The sequence below is a fragment of the Microtus ochrogaster genome, linkage group LG10 (genome assembly GCF_000317375.1).
Source record: "Microtus ochrogaster isolate Prairie Vole_2 linkage group LG10, MicOch1.0, whole genome shotgun sequence".
NCBI lineage: Eukaryota > Metazoa > Chordata > Mammalia > Rodentia > Cricetidae > Microtus > Microtus ochrogaster.
In genome coordinates, this window is record NC_022035.1 from 2,012,317 (window position 1) to 2,037,214 (window position 24,898).

General features: G+C 43.6%; 1 protein-coding gene across 1 annotated transcript in view; it reads left to right on the forward strand.

Annotated features, from left to right (window-relative positions):
* Asb4 (ankyrin repeat and SOCS box containing 4) overlaps positions 1–24,898 on the forward strand; it is a 44,300-nt gene that overhangs the window by 6,623 nt on the left and 12,779 nt on the right. Inside the window, exon 2 of the mRNA XM_005363693.3 lies at positions 2,039–2,338. Within this exon, the coding sequence (XP_005363750.1) occupies positions 2,039–2,338 (300 nt within the window). The remainder of the gene's footprint in view (positions 1–2,038; positions 2,339–24,898) is intronic.

Consider the following 24,898-nt stretch of genomic DNA (forward strand, 5'->3'; position numbering starts at 1 on the left):
TGTAGACCAGGCTGGTCTCGAACTCACAGAGATCCGCCTGCCTCTGCCTCCCGAGTGCTGGGATTAAAGGCGTGCGCCACCACCGCCCGGCTTGTGTGCTTCTTTCTTATAGAGAACCTCCGTGCCAGCCTGGTTGTCAGGGTGGACTCCTTGCTAAGGGCTGTTCTGTTCTCCGCTCAGCACAGCTGGCTTTCCTGTTTTGCTGCACGCTGAGTTGTCCAGACTCTCCCAACCCCATCTCAAACTCTACCACCAAAGTTCTGAAGTGCAGATAGATTAAAGGCAGACATAAGCATAGCCTGAGCCTGCAGTCACCTGTCCCCACAGTCAGTCCCCAATGATGCCATGTAGAAAAAGTGGATTTTTAGAAACAGATCCTCTTTAGGCTTGGTGAAATTCCAGGATCCCGTGGTCTGTGAGACTGACTCCCCAATTAACGGTTATGATTATAGGAGACAGGTGAAACGGACTTTTCAAAAGCCAAGGTGACTGACTAGTCCATGTGATAAATGGGCCAGGAAAGTTCTGTTCGCGCTGCTGGGAATTTAGGAAGAAGAAACACCAAAGGCAAACATATGCTCTTCCACGCCAGCAATGTGACAATGCTACAGATGTCTAGCATTCTAGAGCAGCTTCCTTTTAGTGAGTGAGTGTGTCCGTATCACAGGCTTGGAGCTAAACCTACACCATTTCCACAGAGACAAATATAGTGGAAACCCCACGGGGCAGATCACCCCAGCCCATGAGCTTGGGCTGAACAGGTGATTTGAGGCTCCAGCAGCTGAAAAAGGGGCTGTCTTCTTGTCTGGAAAATAGAAGCTTGGGCTGGATGGTCTTCCCATCCTGTGTTTCTTTCATTTGACATCAACATGGTGTTTTCTTAATCAGCTCTCTGCTGTTTCTTTCAGGATCATTTATTTTCTGTCCTATGCGGGAACAGGCGTGGGCTTCCAATCAGTCACAGCGTGATGGCACCTCCTCTTTACCACTAGGAAGCAGGCAAACTACACTCTGATTTTTAGGTTCAGAACCAGTTTCTTTCTAAGTTCTTAGAGAAACTGTCGCTGCATGTTGCTAGCTGAAGAATATTGGGTACAAGAACAGGGATGACCTGGGCATGGCGGAGCACACCTGTGGTCCCAGTGCTACAAAAGCTGAGGCAGGAGGATTGCTGTGAGTTCAAAGACCATCTGGGCTACACAGTGAGACCTTCTTTTAAAATGCTGGATCAGAAGAAAGGAGAAAGAAGAACATTTTAAGTAGTGAGAATAATGTGTCTAAGATCTTAGTTCTTGAGACCGTTCTCTTGGCGGATTTGTGCCTAATTTGGACACGGTTGTGTGCGTGACACATCTGGGTTGCTTGCTTTGGATGCTAAGAACTTTAAAGACAACACTGCAATGCTGTTCTAGTGTGAGTGCCGAGTTTAGATTTCTGTGACCCTCTCCTTATTGTCTTTTTTAATGTTTTGTAGAACATTAAAAAAAAATCTTGAATAAAAATGTGTGATTTGCCCCAAGTTTTTCTTTAGAAAGAGATACTGAATAATCCAACAGGCAGGCAAAATATTGGTAAAAGAAATTTTAAAAAAATTCAATCAAATCGCACCTTGAGTGACAACGGAATAAAAAAAAATGGACAGGAATGGAATTTATAAGGCTATAATTTGGAACAATCCAAACTTAAAATGGCTTGAAGTGAAAACATTCTCAAAATGCCTCATGTAACGTAGCCTATAAAATAAAATACAATCACAAACATTGCCGTGTAAAGCTAAAGTTCACTCTGAGACATAGGAAGTCAAAGTAAAGGGACAGGCGCCTAGGAGCCGTAGAAACAGCAAGATAGGGAAAAGCCTGACCCAAGGCAATCCTCAGAACAAGGCGCTGGGAATCCTGTCCGCTGCCAGGGATGAGTTCCTGATCCATTTTACCCTTCAGTTAGACGTGACCACAATAAAACAGCTTGTCAAAATCCCCACAAGACAGGGAGAGACACCGGGCCAAAAGTTAACAACTTCCTTTCGTTTCCTTTCCAGGCTATTGGTTGCCTAGTTATAAGCTGAAGTCTTCCTGGGCGACGGGCCTGCACCTCGCGGTCTTGTTCGGCCATGTGGAAAGCCTGACGGTACTGCTGGACCACAATGCTACCATCAACTGCCGGCCGAACGGGAAGACCCCTCTGCACGTGGCTTGTGAAATGGCCCACCTCGAGTGCGTGAAGGTGCTCTGCGACCGCGGCGCCAAGCTCAACTGCTACTCCCTGAGCGGTCACACTGCGCTGCATTTCTGTACCACACCGGACTCTATCCTCTGTGCCAAGCAGTTGGTGCGGCGAGGTAAGACTCGCCGGGCGGCCGACGTGTGTTTATACAAACAGGGTTTGATGTGCTTGCTGTTCATATGCACATGGTTTGGGGACTTCCCTTGTCTCTGATAGGCATTCCAGTCCCCTCAACCTGATTCAGGGTATGAAGTCATCATATACATGAGTATTTATATTTCTTTTGGTTTTAGTGTGTGTGTGTGTGAGTGTGTGTTGCGCACTGAGATCATTCACACTGAATTTTAATTTTTCAGGAAGTAATGAATCGTAATTAATCAAGCATTGTATTGATTTTCAGTTACTTAGCATGCTTATTTAGCCCTTATTATACATTAGGGTTTGTAGTGACCAAGAGAAAACGGTTTCTGCTCTCGGCTTACATGTATGTATAGATGTAAATGCGAATATATGTGCATATATATTTTAGCAGCGGAGGATGTAATATTAACAAAATAAACTTTAATTATAGAATGGAGAAGTGCTTCACAGAGAAAGCATCATCAATGTTAGGAGTGAATGTTAACGACTTCTCCGGATCAAGCAGTTCTTGTTCATCAGACAGTATCCCGTGTAGACATGAAATGCGTTTTGCACACTCTTCAGGCAAGGGCTTATCAGCTTTGGAGAACCGTGGATGTAAGCACTTGCATGTAGGCTCCTATAGTAGAACATATTTCTGCTTCCTTGTAATAAAGACCTAGGGTTGAGAAGATGGATGGATAGAGCTGATACCCGGTTTCACAAAGTGCCTGGACCATTTTGTATTTCCACCAGCAATGTGTGAAGGCTCCAGGTGCTTGCCATTCTTGCCAAAGTTGATGAAGTAAGACAAATAGTTTGGCTCTCTAATAAGTACGCAACAGTATCTTTTTGCGGTTTTAGTCTGAATTTCCTTAAGGATGCTGTGAATGTCATATGTTTATTTGACAGATATTCACTTTAGAGAAATATCTGTTTAATTCGTTTACTCCTTTTTAAAATGAATGAGCGGTTTGTTGTTGGTTATTCTGGACAGAAATCCTTTACCAGATCTGCAGTGGTGTTTCCTTTTTTCTTTTCCGGATATCTCTCTCTCTCTCTTTCTCTCTCTCTCTCTTCCCTCCTCTTCCCCTTCCTTCCTTCCTTCCTTCCTTCCTTCCTTCCTTCCTTCCTTCCTTCTTTTCTCTTTCCTTCCCTCCCTACCTCCCTCCCTCCCTTCCTTTCTCCCTCCCTCCTTCCTTCCCCCTCCCCCCTCTCATTTCTCTCTCTCTCTCTTTTTCATGACACGGGCTCACTAATTATCTAACTAATGCAGTCTTGAAGTGCACTTGAGAGATTGAGACAGGAGGATGACAGGTTTCAGGCCAGTTAAGGCTATAAAAATCAGTGAGAAATTATCTGAAAAACAAAAGAGGTAATAACATAAATTATAAAGAATGAGTCTAGACAGAATTATGATAAATGCTAACATTTAAGTAGCCACAGTGTAAGGAGGAGCCAGTGAGGGAGAGTGGGATGAGCTGAAAGAGAAATTGAAGACCTAAGCCTGCTTACAGTAAAACAGAAAGAGGTGAGTTTGAGAAGCTGGATCTAGCCACCTACAGGAAAAGCTACCAAGATTAAATGAGATTGTCCCTAACTCTATTGTTAACAAGCCCATTATAAAAAGGTGCTCTCCAGTGCCAGGGCAGATTTGGTGATGGTAAGATGGGGTTATTCAAATCTGATGAGTTCCCCCTCAATAATGTGTGCAACGTCATCAGCAAAGATGAGGAAGAGCAGACAGGTAGACATTTCCACGAGCCTTATTCAAGAGGTGGACTAGGAGTTCTGAGACCCGGAAGAAACTGCTTCTCAAACTGTGGGAATGACAGGAGGCTGACAACCTGGCTGTTGCTTCCTGATGAGGCAGGGGAAGCAGGAGGGGGAGGGAGGGAAAAAAATGAGAGGTGGAGAGGGAGGGTGGGGAGGGCCAGACTGAGCGTGAGGAGAAGAGAGACAGGGGAGACAGAGTGAGAGAGTGTGAGCAAGAGAGAGGGCAGGACAGACAGAGAGAGAGAGAGAGAGAGAGAGAGAGACAGAGAGAGAGACAGAGAGAGAGAGAGAGACAGAGAGAGAGACAGAGAGAGAGAGACAGAGAGAGAGAGAGAGCAAGAGAAAGTGAGAAAGTGCAAGACAGAGAGACAGAAAGGGAGTAGCAGAGAGAGGGGGAATGAGCGAGGGGGAGCCAGAGAGAGAAAGTGGGAGGGGAGAAAGAGAAAGACGGGGAGGGGGATGGGCGAGTCACTCGGTTTCCACAGTTTATATTTACATCCTCACTCACGTTAGATTGAGATTTGAATTTTCCTCATATTTTAGTTAGTTTAAACTTTCGATTTTGTGTCATAAGAAATTATAGAACTGCTATGCTGTTAGCAAGGGCAGGAGAAACACGCAAGCAAGCAGAGTGTTCTGAACGGCTCTCAAACCCTCATTTCCTATTTTTAAACGTTTAGAATTCATACATGCACAAAATGAAATATGATGACGTCCATCATCTATTTTCCTTTTCTAAACCCCCTCCCCCCAATTATCCCTAATATATTTCCCCTTCCAACTTCTTGTCCCCTTTTCCTTCTTTTTAAAGCAATTCAGAGTCTAATTAGTGCTTCCGTATAAGCGTGGTTGTGGGGCCATCTAGTGGAGCCTGGGCTGCACAGCAGCGGCGGCCTCGCCAGGGATGAAGCTGCCAACAGCGGGGAGCTCTGCACCTAGTGGCCCAGCAAGGCTCACACACCTGGGCAACACACGACCCGGGAGCTTTAACTAGGGAACCAGACTCCTGGGATTAGAGATTCATTTTGGACAGGCACGTTTTTGATCCAGGGTTCCTCTTTTTTCCCAGCCTCAAATTCAAGCTTTAGCTGTCCCCTCCAAAGAAGGCTATTCAGAGAGCTGGAGAGGACAGACAAGGCAAGCTGAACACACTTAACATGAGTTTAGGACTGAGCCGGGTTACATCCTGCAGGTTTTAGAACAGGGTAGCTGTCACATATCCACTTATTACTTTTGTGTGAGAAGTTTTGATTGGTTAAGGAAATAATTTAAAACACATACAATTTGCAAACTGTATACTGGAACTTCCAAGAGTTATATATATATTATATTGCATTTATTATTATATAAATTTTATATACTACATAATATTTATATACAAATATAATGTATATAGACATCTTTACACACATATATTAAAAATCTTAAGAAATATCTGATTTACTCTCACCACAATAGAGTCGTGTATATTACTAAAATTTCAAAAATACTCATCTACTTAATAGAACATTTTGTTATGCTGTCTGCATCCCATTAAACTATGGATAAGAGTGTTTATTTGTATGTACAGGTATCTATCTATCTGTCTGTCTATCTATCTATATCTGTCTATCTATCTATCTATCTATCTATCTATCTATCTATCTATCTATCCATCTATCTAGAGTCTTACATTGTAGCTCTGGCTGGCCAGGTACTCAGTCTAAGGTAGCCTCCAATCTGTAGGAGTGTTCTTGTCTCAGCCTCTTGCGTGCTGGGACTACAGGCATGGGCTGCTGGATTTGGCTAACGTTTAAATATTTTTAAGTCTCCTTTTATAGGAGAGTGTGACCTGTATAGATATATTTTTCTAAAAATTGCATGTGACTATGTGTATCAGGAAATAATATCTAAATTATTCATCAAACATCAAAGCTAATATTTAATAGTATCTTTTTGTAATCTTTGTCTGCTCTGTGTTTGGTGTGTGTGTGTATGTGTCTGCGTGTGTGTGTGTGTGTGTGTGTGTGTACATGCTAACATGTTTCATATTGTTATTGTGTAGACCTCGGAGAGCAACTTTTGGAAGACAGTTGTCTCCTTCCGTCTTGCGGGTTCATCATGAACCATCTGAACCATCTCCCTGCCCCTAAGTAATTTTTTTTTTTAAAGGCACATCTATAATTAACCTAATGACCCTTGGTTTTATGACTTTGTGCTTGTTGTCTCAGGTAAGCCAAGCTGTCCTTAGTATGGAGCCCAGGATGACCTTGAACCTCTGTTTCCCCTGCCTCTACCCCTGAGTTCCGGGATTACAGGGCACGCGGTTATGAGTGCGGGACCTCACGCACCATTTTCCCACCTGAGCTTTACCTCTCTACCTATTCTGAAGTGCAATACCTGGTAAATAGGAATCAATGGAAAAGCGAAATTGAAAATGGCGTAATTGGGGAGGTTTTGTTTCTGTCTTTTGGTTTTTGTTTTTGTGTTTGTTTTCCGTTTCTTTGGATGAAGGAGAAGCGGGTGCTTGTGGGCCAGTCCTCTGGCCTGGAGGTTCTGGAAGACTGAGGGACCTGTCTGCTTTTCTGGGCATCTTTATGTTCTCAGCCCAGGGGGCAGCACTTGCCAATCAGTCCTTGATCAGAGTCCAGCTCCAGGAGCCCCGAGTACATGGCTGCCCTCGCTAGCCGAGAATTAGTGCAAACCGTCATGTTCACAGCTAATGAAAGGAAGCCCTGGTCAGTTTCACACCGCTGGCCTCCCGGGGATTCAGCCGAGGGCTGGATTCTGTCCTCCTGAGATTATGTTGTAGGCTTTTTGGGGAAGAAGTCACACACACATCTCTTTAGGACTGGACAGAGGGAGTTGAGACAGCACACAAGCAAGGACAATCAGGCAGGCTAACGTGGAGCTCAGGACCAGAGAAGTGCATTGGAGAAGAAGCAGTGCCATGGCAACTGAAAACCGATGCAATTCCATTTGCTAGTTAATGGGCTCTTTGAGGAAAAGGCTAATTGAGTCCGAAAAATTGCATGCAATTTTCTCTTAAAGGATTTCGCCCTGGTTTTTTTTTTTTTTTTTTTTTTTTCACTGTTGTGCAGCGGGCTTTGTCCCACGCTGGATTTTGCCTGCTATTTTCTGTTTGCCTTCCTACTTAACGCCGCCATCTTCTGGCCTTTGTTTCCTTTGGTATTAGTATAATGGCGTTCATCAGTTGAGAGGGCTTATTTACCTCCGCGAAAATGTCTGTTCTTTGCTTCCCGTATTTCCCTATGAATAAAGAGATTCAGGTCAGGTTTGGCTGGCTCCTAAGCCGTACTTTATTTCTATCTACCCGCTTCCCTAAGAGAAAAGTGAGCAGCGCTTGCTTTATGCTACGTGAAGCAAATCCCGACAGGAGGAGAAAATTTTACCTGAGGAAAGCTATAAAAATTCAAATGGCTTCTAACCGAACGTAGCACGGGGTCAATGTAAAGAAGACCCTGCCTTTAGGAAGGAATCAGGCACACACACCTGCTGGATGGATGTCTTTCTCCCCGACTCACTGCTGCTCACCTTCCATTGCTTGTGCCCTGCACTGTGGCAGCAGGAAGCTGGCCACTTGATCCACTTTGCAGGCCACTCCGAAGATGCTTACCGCTTCTCTTGTATTGCAACTACACCTAGGCAATTCCGAATTTAATTTTTCCTTTAGGTTGACATTATTGGTTAAAATTATTTTTTAAAGGAAATTATGTCACCATCAAAAATTTTTAAAAAAAACAACAACACACACACACACACAAAAGGAAAAATCTCTCACTGTACAAAAAGCAGAAACAGTAGATTATAGGTGATGGACATTTGTGACTGCCCCCTGCTCAGAGCCTTTCCCCCATCAGATGGCAGAGGATATCTCTGAATTGCCTTGTCTTCCGAATGCTGCCTTCTCTCACCTCGTCTCCTGGACTGAATGAGAGAATTGAAATAAGTTGGTGGTTCCTATCTCAGACCCAGCAGAAGCCAGTTTCTCCAGCCCCTCTGTATCCTTAGTGGGGAATCATCCCACACTTTGTAAAATATAGGCTTCAGCAGGACAGTGGGAAATCTATGATGCCTCAGTGGCGGACCTCCAAAGCATCCTCTTTCAAGAATCCAGCCTAGATCTCTTCAGCTCTGTCTTGGTGGGAGGGGGGTGTCTCAGCCTAAAGAGAAAAGAGGAATAAATAAATGACAAGCAAAGAGAAGGAGAAAAACTGACTGGCATCATTTGACATAGCTCTGTTTGTCCACATAAGGAAGCCTGAGATGGTCCACCACTGAATGGTTAGAACTAATAACTGAGCTAGCATTTGTTCTGCATTTCTAGCCATTCTCCTACAAATCAACCAAATTTCTACATACTAGAAATAAGAAACTGTAGTAGTAGAAGATGATTGCTAATATCACAAGCAATTAAAGAAATCCAGAAGATGTATGTAATGAAAGAGATGGAAGGAACAAGCTATCTGGAAAATATTCAGACATTGTACTCAAGGTTCGTTATGAGGGATGCGGTACCCGATTACTGTTTTCCTTGGAGGTCACTGCTTTTACTTCTCTAGTTTGATTGGTCTGGTGCTTATATATTGCCGAAAAACTACAATTTATTTATGTATAAAAACAGAAAAGATGTGGCAATGTAAGTTTTGAGGTAATGAAGGCTATACTGGCATGATGAGGATGTGCCTTCCCTCTTTTGGGGATGCCTGTCTGCAATAGGCCCTTTCCTCTTCCTAGGTTACCAAAGTAGTTACATTATAACCACAAAGAGCGTTACTAGGATAAAAATATCTTAAAAATCATTATTTAATTTTTTTTTGCCTAGATTTCTATATACTCACTGGAACTTTAAGCCCATTTTTGCTCTAAGTTTAAAAAATATTTAACCCCAGTGAATACTTTAATCAACTTCATTTCCTGAGGAATAAAAAAGTCCCTTCCAGATCTTTCAGTTGGTCTGGGAACCACCGTCATCCCAGGGACCTTTCCTCGCCATCCTGGCCTCTCTCTTCTCTTAGGGCAGAGCTCCTCTCCCCAAATGATCTCAGTTTGTCGCTTTTTGAGCTGTCATATCCATAACGAGAGTGCTGAGAAATCATGCTGGTGATGATAAACACCACTCAGGGCAATTATGCTTCCTTGATTGGCAGAGAAGCCCAGGTTCATAATTACTCCCTCTAGCACGATAAAAGCATTCCTCCACAGCCTCTGCTTTTCAGGATGTGAAATGGCTGCAAAACCGGAAGCCATTTTATTTTTCAACCTTTACTTGGACCTATGATATTTTTTCCTGGAGAGTCCAGGGTTTTCTTTCTTCCCTTTATCTGAAATTCCCCAAAGGTCTACTTTGGTACACGTCTTCTCCTCTACTTTCCTGGGTCCTTCTAACTCCCACCATGCTTCTCTGTCCATTCTGGGAAATGTCCCTGAATGCTTTTCGGCATGAGTTCTTTTCAGCTTTCTTTCTGTCCTCTTTTGTAAATTGCTGTCATTTGAATATTAGTTTTCTGCCCTGCTCCTGTGACTGCTTTGAGCTATTTTCCCGTCCTTCAGGTCTTTACCTCTGTGCTTGCTTTCTGCAAGGTTTGCTCCAGACTCTCCGGATTGTCCTAGAACCTTTGACTGTCTCCCTGCATCTAAGATGGAGTGATTGACATCCAAGGAACTTTGTTAATCATTAGCTTCACTCACTTTAGTGAAGTTGGCTAGATTAGTAGTTTGAGGCTGTTTTTGTTTGTTTGTTTGTTTCCCTAAAGGAAAAATGTAACTGGCATCTTCCTAGAGTTTCGACGTCAGATTGCCAGTATTCTAGGCGGTGGGCCGCAAGGAGTACAAATGCAGTAAACACACTAGCACTCTGGGATATTACCCCCACCTTTTTTGCCAAAATCTGCTCCTGTGTGAGACCTGTAAACAGCCTTCCACTCTGAAGGCCATTCTCCAAAAGTGGGGTTAAAACACATGCTATGTCCTATATCCCCATAGGACACAGTTATTAGGACATTGCTATAATCTCATAGGACATGGTTATATCTCCATAGGACATTGCTGTAGTCTTATAGAATATGTTTTTTTTTTTAAAAAATGGTACTTGTATTTTTTTTTTTAATTCTTTGAATAATGTCTACTTGTGTCGTGAGGACGGATCTCAGCTCCCTCCAGAACAGTGCCATGATGAAGAGCAGGGACTTTAAAGTTTTGGCAGTAGAGGAATTGCAATGGCAGGATGCAGAGCTATCTGTAGGGGATGGACTGAGAATAAGGGACTCCGAACGGACAGAGAGAACGTGGGGGAAGAGTGAACAATCTCCCAGAGTGGTTATAGCGAATAGGAATCAAGATGTAAAGGTAACTGACGTCAGAGGTTTGGACGTGGGACTTGGTGATTGCCAGAGGCCACCAGTCCATTCATGACTCGGTCCAGGCTTGACTGTGAGTAGGGGTCAGAAGGAGGGAAAGTGACCGACAGGAGTGAGATCCAAAGCCTGAGAGACCAGGGTATCTGGGCAGCTGCATTTGTTAGACACCCACAAGAACGGCAGGCATGAAGAATAATGTGACTCAGGTGTCTGAATCTGCGGAAGCTGAGGGGGAAAGGAATGTCTTCAGGCAGAGGTTAGGTGGAGCAGCTGAAGAAGCCCAACCCTACAGAACCAGGGATATTCTTTTTATTTATTTTTTTTTCCAGGGGTATTAAGGAGTAATTGGAAGCAGCAATGGTGAGTCAGATATATGAAAAAGAACACCCAGCTACATACTGAAGGCCAGAGCTAAGCATCCCTCATTGGTTGTTTGAGCTTGGAACAGAGGAAAGCTGGTTCAGTCGCCATGGTGACCAACGCCATGTCTCCGGGGCTCATTAATCCTGTGTTCCAAACTAAGCACTTAGCAATAGCTTCTGAATAAATGCAACAAGGCTCTGCATACTGAAAAGGGCACATTCATGTTAAGCAGGGGAAAAAGGTTTTCAATTTCATTCATTAAACTTGAGTAAATAATTTAATATCTTTGTGTGCCAGTCCTGCAAGCTAACGAATAAGAATAAATGCTTAATGGAAAAGGCTTGCTTAATAAAGTTAACAGCATCAGCTCTACACATAAAAGAGATGGATGTTGCCAGTATACATGCACATGAAGGGGAAATGGAAAGAAAAATAATGTATATTAAGCATGTTCAGCGTGGGTATGTCAGATACTTAAGCATAAAATGTCTCATTTAATCCTTTGGCAACCGTGTGAAGTGCTCATTATTTTCCCCATCTTATAGATGAGAAGTCAGAAACACAGAGAAGTTAAAGGTTTACCCAGCCTGTCTCACCTGGGCAGGCCAGTGCTATTATTATTTGCTGGTCCTACCCTGCTGGCTGCAAACTTGTGTGCCGCTCCCCTTTGGAGACAGTGGGCTGAGGAAAGAGGTCCACAGAAACTTTGCGCTCTCTTGGCACGGTCTGGGAAGCCTGACTCTTAAATTGGAGTCCCGGTAGCTTGAAAAGAGTCAAGAACGGGGAAGGGGTTCTGCAAGGCTTTTCCTGAGTTTGAGAAGGCACTGGGGCTCGTAAGCGTGCTTAATTAAAAGACAGGAAACATACTTGATATTTCCGTAGTCCCCCCCCCCCAAAAGCAGTTTGCCCTCACTTTCTCATTGCCTAGCACACCGAAGACCCAGTTTTGTAAGCAGACTCCCCTAAGAGAGCACAATCTTTTTTATTTTTCTATTTATCCATTTTGTTTACGGTATTCTGCCTGCACGTGTGCCCGCAGGCCAGAAGAGGGCACCAGATTTCACCGCAGATAGTTGTATCGGAACTGAACCCAGGGCCTCCGGAAGAACAATCAGTGCTCCCAACCTCTAAGCCATCTCTCCAGCCCAAGAGAGAACATTTTTTTTTTCCTTTTAAATAGGATAATGCCTTCACCTGGGCTTCTGGTTTTCTGTAACAATACAAGCAAAGGAGGAAAGTGACTGAAGAAGTTATAGTAGAAATCCATTCCTTCATTTTTTTTTCTTTTCTTTTTTTTTTGGGGGGGGGGGTTGGTTTCGAGACAGGGTTTCTCTGTGGCGTTGGAGCCTGTCCCGGAACTAGCTCTTGTAGACCAGCCTGGCCTTGAACTCCCAGAGATCCACCTGCCTCTGCCTCCAGAGTGCTGGGATTAAAGGCGTGCGCCACCACCGCCCTGCCCCTTCATTTTTCTTAAAATTAAACTCTGTAATTAAAAGCACCACTTTGTTCCATTTCCAAATTTCTGCCTCCAGCAAGAAGGAATTGCAAGACATTAAGTAACAGAAACAGCTGGGCTCAAGGAGAACTCTGGCCTCCAGCGAGGAGATGCTGCAGTGCTCTGAGCGATAGAAACAGCCCTTTGGGGCACACAGCTCCCGCCTCTAAACTCACCTGTTACTTAGTTGCTTTTTTTTTAAGTCCTTTAAAACTCCAAGCGCTCACTCTTTTGTCTTTCCCTACAAGGCTATTCCAGGCTGTGTTCTCAAGCACAGGCTGGGAGATGCTGTCCACAGCAGTCCCCAGCCTTCTCAGAGGTCCCGTGAGGGTTCTCCCACCAGTGTCCAGTTTCCTTCTCCATCTGGTTCAGTAGCCACATGCAGCTTCCTTTCCAAGCTTACAGCCTGGGCGTGTTATCAGAACCAGAGCTTAAGGAACGCCATTTTCTTGGCCCTGCACCACTTTTATTTTTATTTTTATTTTATTTTATTTTTATTTTTCCCCATCAACACTTCTATAATTTTTCTCTCACTTAAAAGAGCCTGGATCTCATTATCCTGTGAACATTTTATACACCGTTTAGCAGAAAGATATGAGATTTGGGAACAGCAAGGCCGTGTTTTCTTTGTGCCCTCTGCAAGCAATGGCTTACAGAAGATAATCTAAACAGTTTCACCAGGGCTCAGGGGCTCAGATTGGGGAGGCAATGGTCAAATCAACAAGATCGTGAGGTTCTCTTCTTGGCTTTCTATTAACCTAAGTGAGAAAACTCACAAGGAGGGAAAATGGCAAGAGCATCAGGCACACGGCAGCTCCGAATACGTTTCTACTCTTTGGAAAACCTGTGGGCACTGAAGGAGAACAGACACTGCCTTTTCTGAGACCAATCATTTCCCCAGCAATGAGAGGAGATCCTAGAAAACACCACTAAGAAACACTCTGAATACAGCCTCCCTGGCCATTGTTCACTGTGACTTTAGGAGTCTGATAGCCCTCCAAACACATCTCCAATTAAAGGGCCAGGCTCAGCTGAGAAGTGGCATGGTAAACATAGAAAGTAAATTTGCTCTCTATAAGAAGGTTGAATTAATATAGAGAAAATAAAAAGAACCTTGGGAAAAGGCAGTGGTGTGGGACAATGGTCTGTGCTCTGTCAATTATATTTTAAATAAATGCTGATTGGCTAATAGTCAGGTAGGAAGTGTAGGCAGGACAACCAGACAGGAAGTAGATGTAAGCCAATGAAAACAGAAAAATTCTGGGAAGAAGGAAGTCCTGATCGGCAGTCCTGACCCAGCCACAGAAGAAGCAAGACGTGATTGCCTCACCAAATAAGGTACCAGGCACGTGGCTAATACAGACAAGAATAATAAGTTGTAAGAGTTAATAAGAAGCCTGAGCTAATGGGCTAATCAGTTTTATAATTATTGTAGACCTCTGTGTGATTTTTTTGGGACTTGACGATTGCAGAAACCTGGCAGGACAGAAACTCAGACGACAAGGCGGGATGGACTTCATAGTAATTGTAATAAATCTAGGTTTGTTGGCACATACCTGCAATGCCGCGCATGGCGAGCTGAAACATGACTATGGTGAGTTCTAGACCAAGCTGGGCTACAGAGCTCAACGATGCCTTTAAAAAAAAAAAAAAAAAGTTACCATATGTGATGCCTTGTAGCACACCTGGAATTTTATCCACGCTTTCCTTAACCTTCACATATCTCATGAGGTTAGCTGTATTATCTTCCTTTAAAGACTTAAAACAGAGCTGTGGATAAATACTAGTAACAACCAGGTGGTACTAATAGCCTGACCTCAGTGCGCTGTACCTTTGCTGCTCAGTAGGTGGCGCTGTCTCACCTTTGCTAGTGAGGGCTGCCCGTAAGGTAAAACTAGTCTTGGATTGCTCTGACTTTGCCGGTGCCCTGTTCAGAAAGTTTGTCTCCACCATAGCCTGTAGCATCAGTGAACTCAATTCTCCGGAGCTTCCATAAGGGGAAAACCCAGTTCTTTAGCACTTTCTCTTCCTCTTTTGCTAACATTTCCTCTTGGGTTGGGATGGGCAGTGGGCACATACCTACCTTGGTTGTAAAAAAATAAACCCCAAAGTAATTCCTATGAATAAAGTTCTGCAGTAGGGTTTCCTGAGTTAAAATCTCAACTCTTATTCATTAGTTGCATAAAACAGGGCTTTGATTCTTATTTCTCACCTATAAGTGCAGACACCGTCACTAGGCCAAGCGACTGTAGGGTACCAGAGGCAGAGACTAAAGAGGACTCGGAGGCCCCCACACCTGCGAGAGATCACGCATCATACCTGGGGTTTTCATTCTATGTGTGTCCGGTATAGCATCTTTGCTTTCATCCAGGAATATCTTCTCCAAAGTCAACTATATTCAAAATCAACTTTAGTCCTGTTAGTAGGCGCACTGTAGAAGCCCTGGGGAAGTTCTGGAAGAATACGGCTTCCCTCTGCACAAGACTTCTCAGACCTTGTGAGTGTTAACCTTGGGTACAGCTGTACCAAGTTGCACAGAAAAGTTGCCCACATTTATTTAATCGTAGAGTTCTTTTTAATATACCGCACAGCACTAATGTGTCCCGGAACAGAATTTGGAAAACGCTGGCTTAAAGTGATGTTGCCAGGCTTAGTGCAACAGAAACATGAGGGTTTGTGTCAATCAGCCCCTCCTGCTTTCCACCTGAGGCAGGCTTGGGAAGGAGCAGCAGGCGTCAGAGTGGATCCATTCTTAAAGGCTGGAAAGGCAGCCTGTCTTCAGTCAGAGTCCACTGACTCAAACGGGAACCTCATTCCCAGATTACGTTCACACAGGGAAACAAGGGAGTAATGGGAGCCCGGAGAAAGGCAAGTTGTTGACTTCAAGTGTGAAGAATATATGTCTGAGGGCCATACGTGCAGGAAAGCAGAAAAGGACTTTTTGGGGGGAGAAGATGTGAACCAGCTGGGGAAGAAGGACATGATCTTGGGGGATATGAACAAGGGATAATGATGTACATGTATGTGTATATATGTAAATATATATATGTATATTACATATGGCACTATGCAAGTATACATGCATACACTATACATAAGCATACTTACCTATATGCACTACTTACATATATACACATATACCTACACATATACATATATACCTGCACACACATGTATACCTACATATATACATATATATACACCTACACACATACATATATACTTACATGTATACATATATATTTGTGTGTATGGGTCATAATGAAACCCACTATTTTGTGTCATAACCAAACAAGTTAACAACTAAAGCAAACACCTCCACAGAAACATCTAGAATGGTATCTGATAAAGTATTTGGGCATCATGGCCACTCCGAGTTGACACATAAAATTAACCACCACTTCCGCTGAGGTATGTGTCTAATTTCTGGCCCATAGAATTATAAGATAACGCATTTGTGCCCTGACACGCCACTTCATTTGTGGCAGTCTGCTACGACAGTGACAGGAAACTAACCGCCACCTTCTATCCTTCTATTTTGCCTAAGCATTGGCACCATTCCTACAGAGGACTTGTTAGCAGTCTCAGTTTTCCCTATCATACATTGGGAGCCGGGGACCATACAGCTGCAAGCCTCCCAAATTGGATTAGTGGAAGGAATTTCTCCAAGGTCCTCTTCTAGCTGGGGCAGAAGGACCGCAAATTCAAGATCACTTAGGTCTACCATGTGAATGAGTTTAAGGTCAGCTTGGGCAACACAGCGAAACTTTGCCTCAAAATAAAAAGTTCATAAAAAAAAAAAAGGCTAAATGTAACCAGTTAGAGTGTTTGTTGTTGGCATGATGACCTAAGTTTATCTCCAGTAACACACACACACACAAACACATGTACACACACACACACAAACACATGCTCACACGCGTATACACACACGGGGCGGGGGGGGGGGGAGAGACTGATCGCAAAAACCAAAGCAAACCAAAGCAAGCCAAAACACCAGAATTGTGTCCCTGGTAAAGGGAGAAGTCTATACTCTTGTTTTTTCAGATTCATGGCTGTTTCTAAACTTCCTCAGGATAAGCAGATTTCTCACAAGGCAGTGGTGTAGGAAGACACCAGGTGCTGCTTCTGGACTACTGGACCCCTTGCTCATTGTCAAGGACTGGCCCCACCAGAGACCGATTTTTTTTTTAATCCAAGATTTTATTTCTCTTGCTCCCTCTGAGAAGGGAACCCATGGTTACTCGCTGGCTCCTTCTCATGTAATGCTTTCTGCCACCTCGGTGTCCCTCCTTGTGGGCTTCACACCATAGTGCTCCCTGTCCTATGTGGGGAGGTGCAGGCATGGCCACCAGTACTGTCTCTGGAACTGGGACACGCCTCCTTTCACAGTGAGCTGTGCCTTTTGGTGAAGGAAGAAGTCAGTATATTTTGTGTTTTCAAGTTCGTAACTATGAAAATGAATTCCTTTGGATTAGCCTCAGCCTCTTTTTCAGTTGAATGACAATGACAGCGTCATTTTCTCCGGAAAGATACCGTTTCAATAGCTTCAAGCACAGATACGGTCTCACTTCATGTGCCCAACCAGACTAAGGCAAAATTGTGTAATAATGGTCCCCTTCCCCCAAGTCCGAGCTATTTACTCTTATCCATGGTTACTTTGCTCAATTTTAATCATTGGTTTTGGAATTAAAAAGATAAAAGAAAATGAAGTAAACCTAAGAGGACTGCATTGTGTTTGCTAGCTACACATCTGGAAAGACATCTTTTCTTTCAGGTTCAGTGACTTTAAAATAAACAAAATGATAAATAAACATGGGTTGTTTAAAAAACATCTACCTCCCAGGGGATGAGAGGCAATATTGTGAGGAGCTGGCCAGATAAGCCTTGATATGAGAAAGATTTGCTTCAGGAGGTGCAGGGAGCTAGTTTGCTATCTCTGACTCCTGTTTTCAGCATGGCTGAAGAAAACAAACCACAGTGACTCTTCAGTAGGAAGGCTTCTCTGGGAACAGGCAACTGTGATGGAGTCCACTAGGAGAACAGGCTGGGCTGGTTTGAGCCGGTTTGTGACTCCTTTGCCGGCCTGTGCTCAGCACCGTGGACTGCATCTCTTTCGGCAGTGACCTGTCAGTGTGAACATACAAGGCTTTCTGTCTGTATTCAAGCGAGGCTGTGCCCATCCAGTCCCAAGGTTTCAAAACCATCCAGTGGTGTTCACTTGAGATTTCCCAGCCTGGCCCTCTTCCGGGTCATCCAGAACCCTCGATCCCACTATGTATAATTCATCACCCCTGGATAGTTAATAATAATGCCAAACAATACAACAAGAAGGAAACTGCTTCCTCGTCCACAGCTACCCTGTCTCAGTAAATGACAGTTTGTGCAGTTGCTCACAGGGAAGACCCTGCAGGCATCTTTGTTGCCTTGCTTTTATACCCCACAATGGCCCTTGCCTTTCCCCTAAAATCTCTTCCACCGGGACCTCTTCAGATTATAACCGCCATGGTCAACCAACTCCAAACAAAAGTGCTTGCTCCTGAATACCATACTAGACCCCAGTAATGTCTTACTTTGGTGCTTCCCTCCACCCAGACAACCAAACTGATAAAGAGTAACAAAGGTGGGCGTGACCGGTTCATCTCCAAGTGATCCAGGTTCTTCACTATTTCCCACCTGGTACTTCCTACTTTTGTCTCTTTGGTGCTGGCTTCCTTCATGTTCTGTGGGCACAACTTACTGTAGTGCAGGACCTTTGGCTTTCTGGCTTCCTTGGCTTGACACGCTTTCACCGTGAACTTGTATGTTTACTTCCTCCACACACCACAACCCATCCCTAGGCACCCATGACAGACACCTCTGCATCCCTCACTGTTTTCCATCGCTCACTTGGTCTTATTCTTCCTCACCGGGCTGAGCATGGGTAAACATTTTAGCCCGTTTCTTCCCTCACATGCAAAGTCAACAAAGCTTCCCTTATCTAATTTGGCAAACCGTATTCCTGGAAGCTAGAGCAGAACTTATACACAACAGGGACCCAGCAGATTCGCGTTATGCTGCCGCCACCACAGTCAAGTTCGGAACACACCACCACCCAGCCAGAAACTTGCGCTGTATTGCTCAGCCATCACTTTATTGTCCTCCGGTTTCTGCTCAGATGCAACCACTAACCTCTTTTCTGTTTCTACATTCTTGTCTCCTCGGGACTTGACAAATGAATGGGCTCACCCAATCTATAACCAGCTTCTCTCACTCGGGGGTAATGTTTCTTGAAACAGTGTGACACAGTGAGAATACATCAGCATTTCATTGCCTTTTATCAAGGAGAAGTGTCCCATTGTACGGAAGAAACAAAGTTACTCTCCGCTTTGTGTGGTGAAAAGTCCACAAGTGGATTTCCAGTTCATTTGTCCCCGAGAAATAGCCACGTGTCACTTGGCTAAGGAGGCGCCATATCATGATGGAGAAGTCCCGGCACTGGTTAGACTGGACGTCCTGAGGGAGCAAACAGAGGACGTTTGATTCCCAGGGTTGCCCTCTGCACCCAGTGCCAGGGGAAATGAGAAAAGAGCGCCTGTCTCTCGACACCTCAGGCGTTTGAATGTCACAGAAGCACGCTTAACTTATCTTGATGAAACTATATCCCATGGAAAAATTAGCGTATGTTCATAATCAAAGAAAAGTTGAATGACTTAGTGAAGGTCGTGTACAAAGCTTTAGCCGGGGACTCAAAACGAGCCTAACAGAGTGGGTGGGCATTTCTCAGAGGATCCATGGGAAGCGAGTCCACTTGGGTGTTTGATAGCGGTGGTGCAATAGTCACTGGACCATGTTTATTTCCAAAGGACTATGCACAAAGACTTAAAGAATGGTGTCAGGATAGAGAGAAAAGAAAGAGCCAGAAACCTCTATCTTCCACGAAAGTGGTGGGATCAGGATCTGACTCTAATACATGGACTGACTTTTTGGATTCCGTTCGCTATGGAGAGATACCTTGCTCAGCCTAGGCACGGGGTGAGGGGCTTGGTCTTGCCTCACTGAGGTGATGGGACAGACTTAGTTAACTTCCCAGGGGAGGCCTTACTGTCTCTGAGGAGTGGATGGGGGTGAAGGGAGGAGAAGGTTGGGAGAGCCGGAGGAGAGGAGGGAGGGGGAACTGGGATCTGTATGCTAAAAAAAATAAAATTTGAAAAGAAAAAAGCATTAAACCACACATACACAGAGAGAGAGAGAGAGACAGAGACAGAGAGGGAGGGAGGGAAAGAGGGAGGGAGGAAGAGAGAGAAAAAGAAAATAGTGAAGTCACTGGGATTGGTGAGATTGTACAAGAGAAAAAGAAAAAAAGAAAGCTTCAACATGTGACATGAACTTAAAGAACAGCCTACAGAGACTGAAGAAGTTCCTACCAACACAGAAGAAGTCAGTTCTCAACTTCCCACCCCAGAGAGCGCAAATTCTAGGGTAATGGGACCTTAAGGACAATGGTCTTCCATTTAAGACAAGACTATGGGAGATACATGGAAATATTTTTGCTTTAGGTTGTAGACCGAAAAAGTAAAACTGAAACAAGAACAAAGAAGTCGACTGAAAATGTGCCTTGGTGACAATCAGTAGCAAACTAGACACTGTATTAAATTGCATCCTTGACAAAGAAGCAAATTTGAGCAACAATAACACAACTCATGGAAAATGAAAAGCTCTGAACAGGGGAAAAGTGAGGACTATCCTTTGAGTGCAGATGCCTTGAAGATACTACTAGTGTTAACAACTGAGACACAGTATCTAAAACTCTTGGGGGAATGCTCCAAATAGATTTTATTAATATTTTCAAAGAAGAATGCTGAACAAACATGCTGCGTTTTACCTGCATATACGTCTACCCCGCCTTCAAACCAAGGCAGGTGCAGTTCAAATCAGTGAGACTAAACGGGAAGGAACCAATATTAGAAACCCCAAAGAGCAGAGATCTGGATGAAAACAAAGCTTCTTAAAGCAGTCAGCAGCTGCAGCCAGTTCTTCCTGAGATCATTACGATCTGCCCGCTCTAATATTTCCTTTGCATTCTCGCGAGTCACTGTTACTGTAACCCACGAGACAGGAACGTTTCATCCTAGTTAATCGTCTCTAAGAACAGCATAGACTTCCATGATGTTGTAAAAAAAGGAGTCACGAGAAATTGCCCTGTTGTCATTTGTATCCTTGAAGATTGTGACGAAAAAAAGGTGAGAAAGGATTTCTAATCAGTGATGGTATCTTGATAAGGAATAGGTAGCCTTCTAGTTAGAGTTACTGTCTAGTTACTGTCACACTCAGGTCACAGTGCACTGCAGAGGGACATCAGGGCAGGAGCTCGAGGCCGGGACCTGGAGGCAGGAACTGACGCAGAGATGTGGAGGAGTGCAGCTTCCCAGCTTGCTCCCGTGGTTTACTCAGTCTGATTTCTGTCCAGGACAAGCGGCATGGTGGCACTGTACATACCGTGGGCTGGGCTCACTCAAATCAATCAAGAAAACATACCCCAGGCTCTCCCACAGATCAGTCCGGGGGGGGGGGTATTTTCTCAATTGAGAAATTGGTCTCTCTTCCAATATGAACCTAGTTTAAGTCAAGTTATGCAGCACAGAAATAAGAAGTGTTTTAAAGGAAGGTTTCATTGTATACATGTATGAAATCCTCAAAGAATAAAATTTATTTTTGCTTTTACAAAGGGAGACTATGGCAGAAAAAGGCGTCTATCAGTTGACAACACTGTGTAAGAGTTCCAATGGCCTCTGACCCTGGGTCCCACCTTCCCTTTTCAGTGTCTGTTCTGGCTCAGCCTTCTGCTGGGTCCTCAGCGCATATGAGTCCCCATCTCCTTTGCCCACTGATGAATTGCAAAAATCTCCTGTTCTTTGTTGTGCAGGATAAAACTCAGTTTGTATCTGCCTCCCTGGCTATGGAGACATTGCAGTTTGCTTCTGAACATCACAGATTCCTGGAGGACCTCCCACCTGCGAAAAGTTGCTTCATCCCCTGAATGATTTACCCCACAGATTACTTTATGAGAATGTAAAGCAATCCTTTTGAAGAGGCCATATTTATTTATTTACTTAGTTACTTACTTATTTAATTATCTATCTTATCTATCTATCTATCTATCTATCTATCTATCTATCTATCTATCTATCTATCTGAGGCAGGGTTTCTCTGTGTAGCCCCGACTGTCCTGGAACTTACTTTGTTGTAAACCACACTGGCCCATTACTCAGAGGTCTGCCTGTCTCTGCCTCCCAAGTACTGGGATTAAATATGACCCTACAAGAGGTCATATTTATGAGTAGAAGAACTCCATGGAGATGTAAAGTCAGTCCTTCCTAAATCCAAATATAGATTAAAAATAAGATCCAAAGGAAGCAAGTGTTAAATACCCCCTCAAAAAAAGGTAGGTCATAATTAATCTGGATAGTAACAGGACCGTGAAGTAGAAGTAGACCATTGTAATGCAAAGGCAAAGAAAAAAACAATACAACTCACAAGAAAATAGTTGACTAAAGTCATCATCACTATGTTTAGGGGAAATCAGAATAAATGGCTAAAGAGATACCCATTAGGATAGTGTATGCACTTATATCTTAATTGAAAATTCATAAAAATACAAGGGATTCAGAAAGTTCTGTGGGCAAACAATACTATTTGGGCAATTAATCCAGGAAGAGAGTCTAATGGTTAATAATTATAAAACATCAAGCTAAATAAATCTAAATTTTTAAGAAATGAGTTTTCTTTTTACCCTCTTAATTAGCATGAAATTTCAGAAATGTGTAGCACTGATAGGTGCAATAGCTGCCCCACTGCACCAATGGGGCATAACTATAAGTCATAAAGACACGGAACACATTAGATGTCTCTGATTTATAATTATGTTTTCAAGAATTTATTCCAAGGAAGCAAAACTAAAATTTACACACACTTATTACTCATAGTGGTATTTATAAGATCAAAATTTTGAAAAAAAAAAAGAATCTCATATGTCCAGTAACCCAGTAGTAAGGCATATTTGCTCCATGGAATATTATTTAGTTATTTTTAAAGTCACAGATTGATAGCACAGAAATGATTATGATAAGAGATATTTTAAAAAGAATATAAGTATTATACCACTTGCTCAATGTCGAGGGAAAAATGATAAAAATCACTGTGCATGGACCAGAGTGATTGTAATGAACTGGACTCAATCAAAGCGTCATTGATGATGAACGTGTGGTTTGGCAAGAACCCTCACACATGAGTTATGGGAATATAAGCTGGTCCAGCAACCTGACTTCCCTCTTTTTAATGAAACTGAAGATATGATTACTCAATAGTGCAGTTGTTCCATTCACAAGAATAGAAGCCACAGAAACTCCTGCACAAGAGAACTGGCATGCAAGAATATGCAGGAATGCCCACAGCCGCGGTGTTTGGAAGAGCCTTAATGGGGCATGTCTCTCTAGTAGCAAGGACAAACTGGGGATAACTTATGTGAGCGACACAGCAAGTGAAAGGAACAGAACAGCAAACCTCACAACAGAATGTTGAGTGAAGGAAGCGAAACAGAACAATATGTTCTAGGGCTCTTGTGTTCAAACTCCGAAAAGAAACCAAACCGTCTGGTTTAGAGTTCTACACACAAGTGGTAAGACTAAAAAGAAATGGAGAGACTTGCCTATCTGAGCAGGTTCATAAAGCAGCTAGAGTCACCTCTGGCCGGACGAAGTTCTAATTGGGCAGAGAGTGGAGGGCAGGGAGCTCCATCACATCAAGAACTGTCTGTTTGCATACCAGATGTGGTGGTACATGCCTTTAATCGCAGCACTCAGGAGGCAGAGGTAGGTTGGTCTCTGTGAGTTAGAAGCCAGCCTGGGCTATATTAGTGAGCCCCTGTCCCAGAGAGAGAGAGAAGAAAAGAAAGAGAAAGAGACAGAAACAGAGAGAGACAGAGATGCGAAGATACAGAAAGAGGTCTTTGCTTTCCTGAAGTGAGATATGATTTCAATAATGTTGAAACTGTGCAATAATATTTTGTAACAAGATTCGTCTGTTATATTATGAGCTTGAATTGCATCCCTCATGTGGCCCGCAATCTCTCTCACTCAGCCCGTGACAGAGCTTGGAGAGAGTCACTGAAGATGCCATCGCTGGGACAGCATGAAGCTGCCCTGCGGTGTGATGAGCCTATCTCAGTGTGTGTAGCATCCTTCATGAAGACACAGATTAATGCCATGTGGTGACAGGGGTCAAGGCAGACACGATGCTTCTACAAGCAAAGGGCCACCGAGGCTCACCAGCCATGGCCATCTCTGAGATGGGTTCTCTTTCAGAGCCTCCAGAGGCAATGGCCCTGCAGACACCTTGATGTCAGACTGCCCTCTCATGGCTCAGGAAGAGTCACTTCTCTTTCTTAAGTCCTATTATGAAGGTTGCTGAAAACTAATACATTGTACCTTTCTGTTAAAAAGTAGTTGTAAAAGTTCCCCAATGTTTCCCTTCTGAGCCCCAATTTTTTTGGAGAAATGAAAAGAATCTAAAACAAAAAAGTATTGTATATTATTTTGGAAAGTTCTTGCTGGAGACACAATTCAAGTTTAAAAATGAAAAGTTTCAGCTCAGAAAAGGTGACTCTGCCATGAATTCAGTTATCCCAAGAGGTCAAAGGTTAAGAGTAAATGTCTAGGTTTTTTAAAAAAAACAAAGGCAGGGATTCACTCTGAGTTGGTCTGTGAAAACTTCATCCTGAGTCTTTGATTCCTTTTCTTACTGGAGATTCTTCAGCAGCTGAAGTGACCCTGCACACGACTTCCAGGAAGACATTTGTAGTTACTCCACTTCACTCAAAAGCAGATATCTGACGAGAGAGAAGACCTCACCTAGAACCCTTCCAAGTCTGAATACCGATGACCACAGGCCCAGTGAAGATGGCTTTGATTCCAGCCCTGCTTCCTGCAAACCAGAAGAGCCCAGTGTGGGCCAAGTCACACACTTGGAGAAACCTCACAGGAGAGTTGGTTCCTTAACCAGACACTGAGCATGCCTGTGGGAGAATTCCCTTCTTAAATATATTCTGAACAATCAGGGGATGCTGTAAATGAAGCCAAGAAGGAACTACCCATGCAGGAAAACTATTTTTAAATCTATAAAACGCAACGGTGTCTCTGCTACATTGGGTTTTCGTATAGCAAACGATATAAAGTTTCCTCCAGAAAAATAATAATGAGGTGGAATAGAATTATAATAAGGGATTTTCCCCAATCCGGTCTGTCTTCTTGCAGATCTCTGTTCACAAGCTCACTAGCTTGGTGTGCTTTGTGCAGAATGTTAACGCAAGGATGACTTCCTCCAACTGTGAAGTCAGGGTGGCGAACGCAGCTACCGCAGAGCTGCGGGAGAGTCCATGAGGCTGGGTATGAGACACACTGAGATGACAATGCTGCACATGGATCAGTTCCAAGTCAACCCTAGTTATAGCAATAACAATAACACTACCACCACCACCACTAATAACAGTAACAGCCTCTTCAGACTTATATTTGAAGTTCCAAGT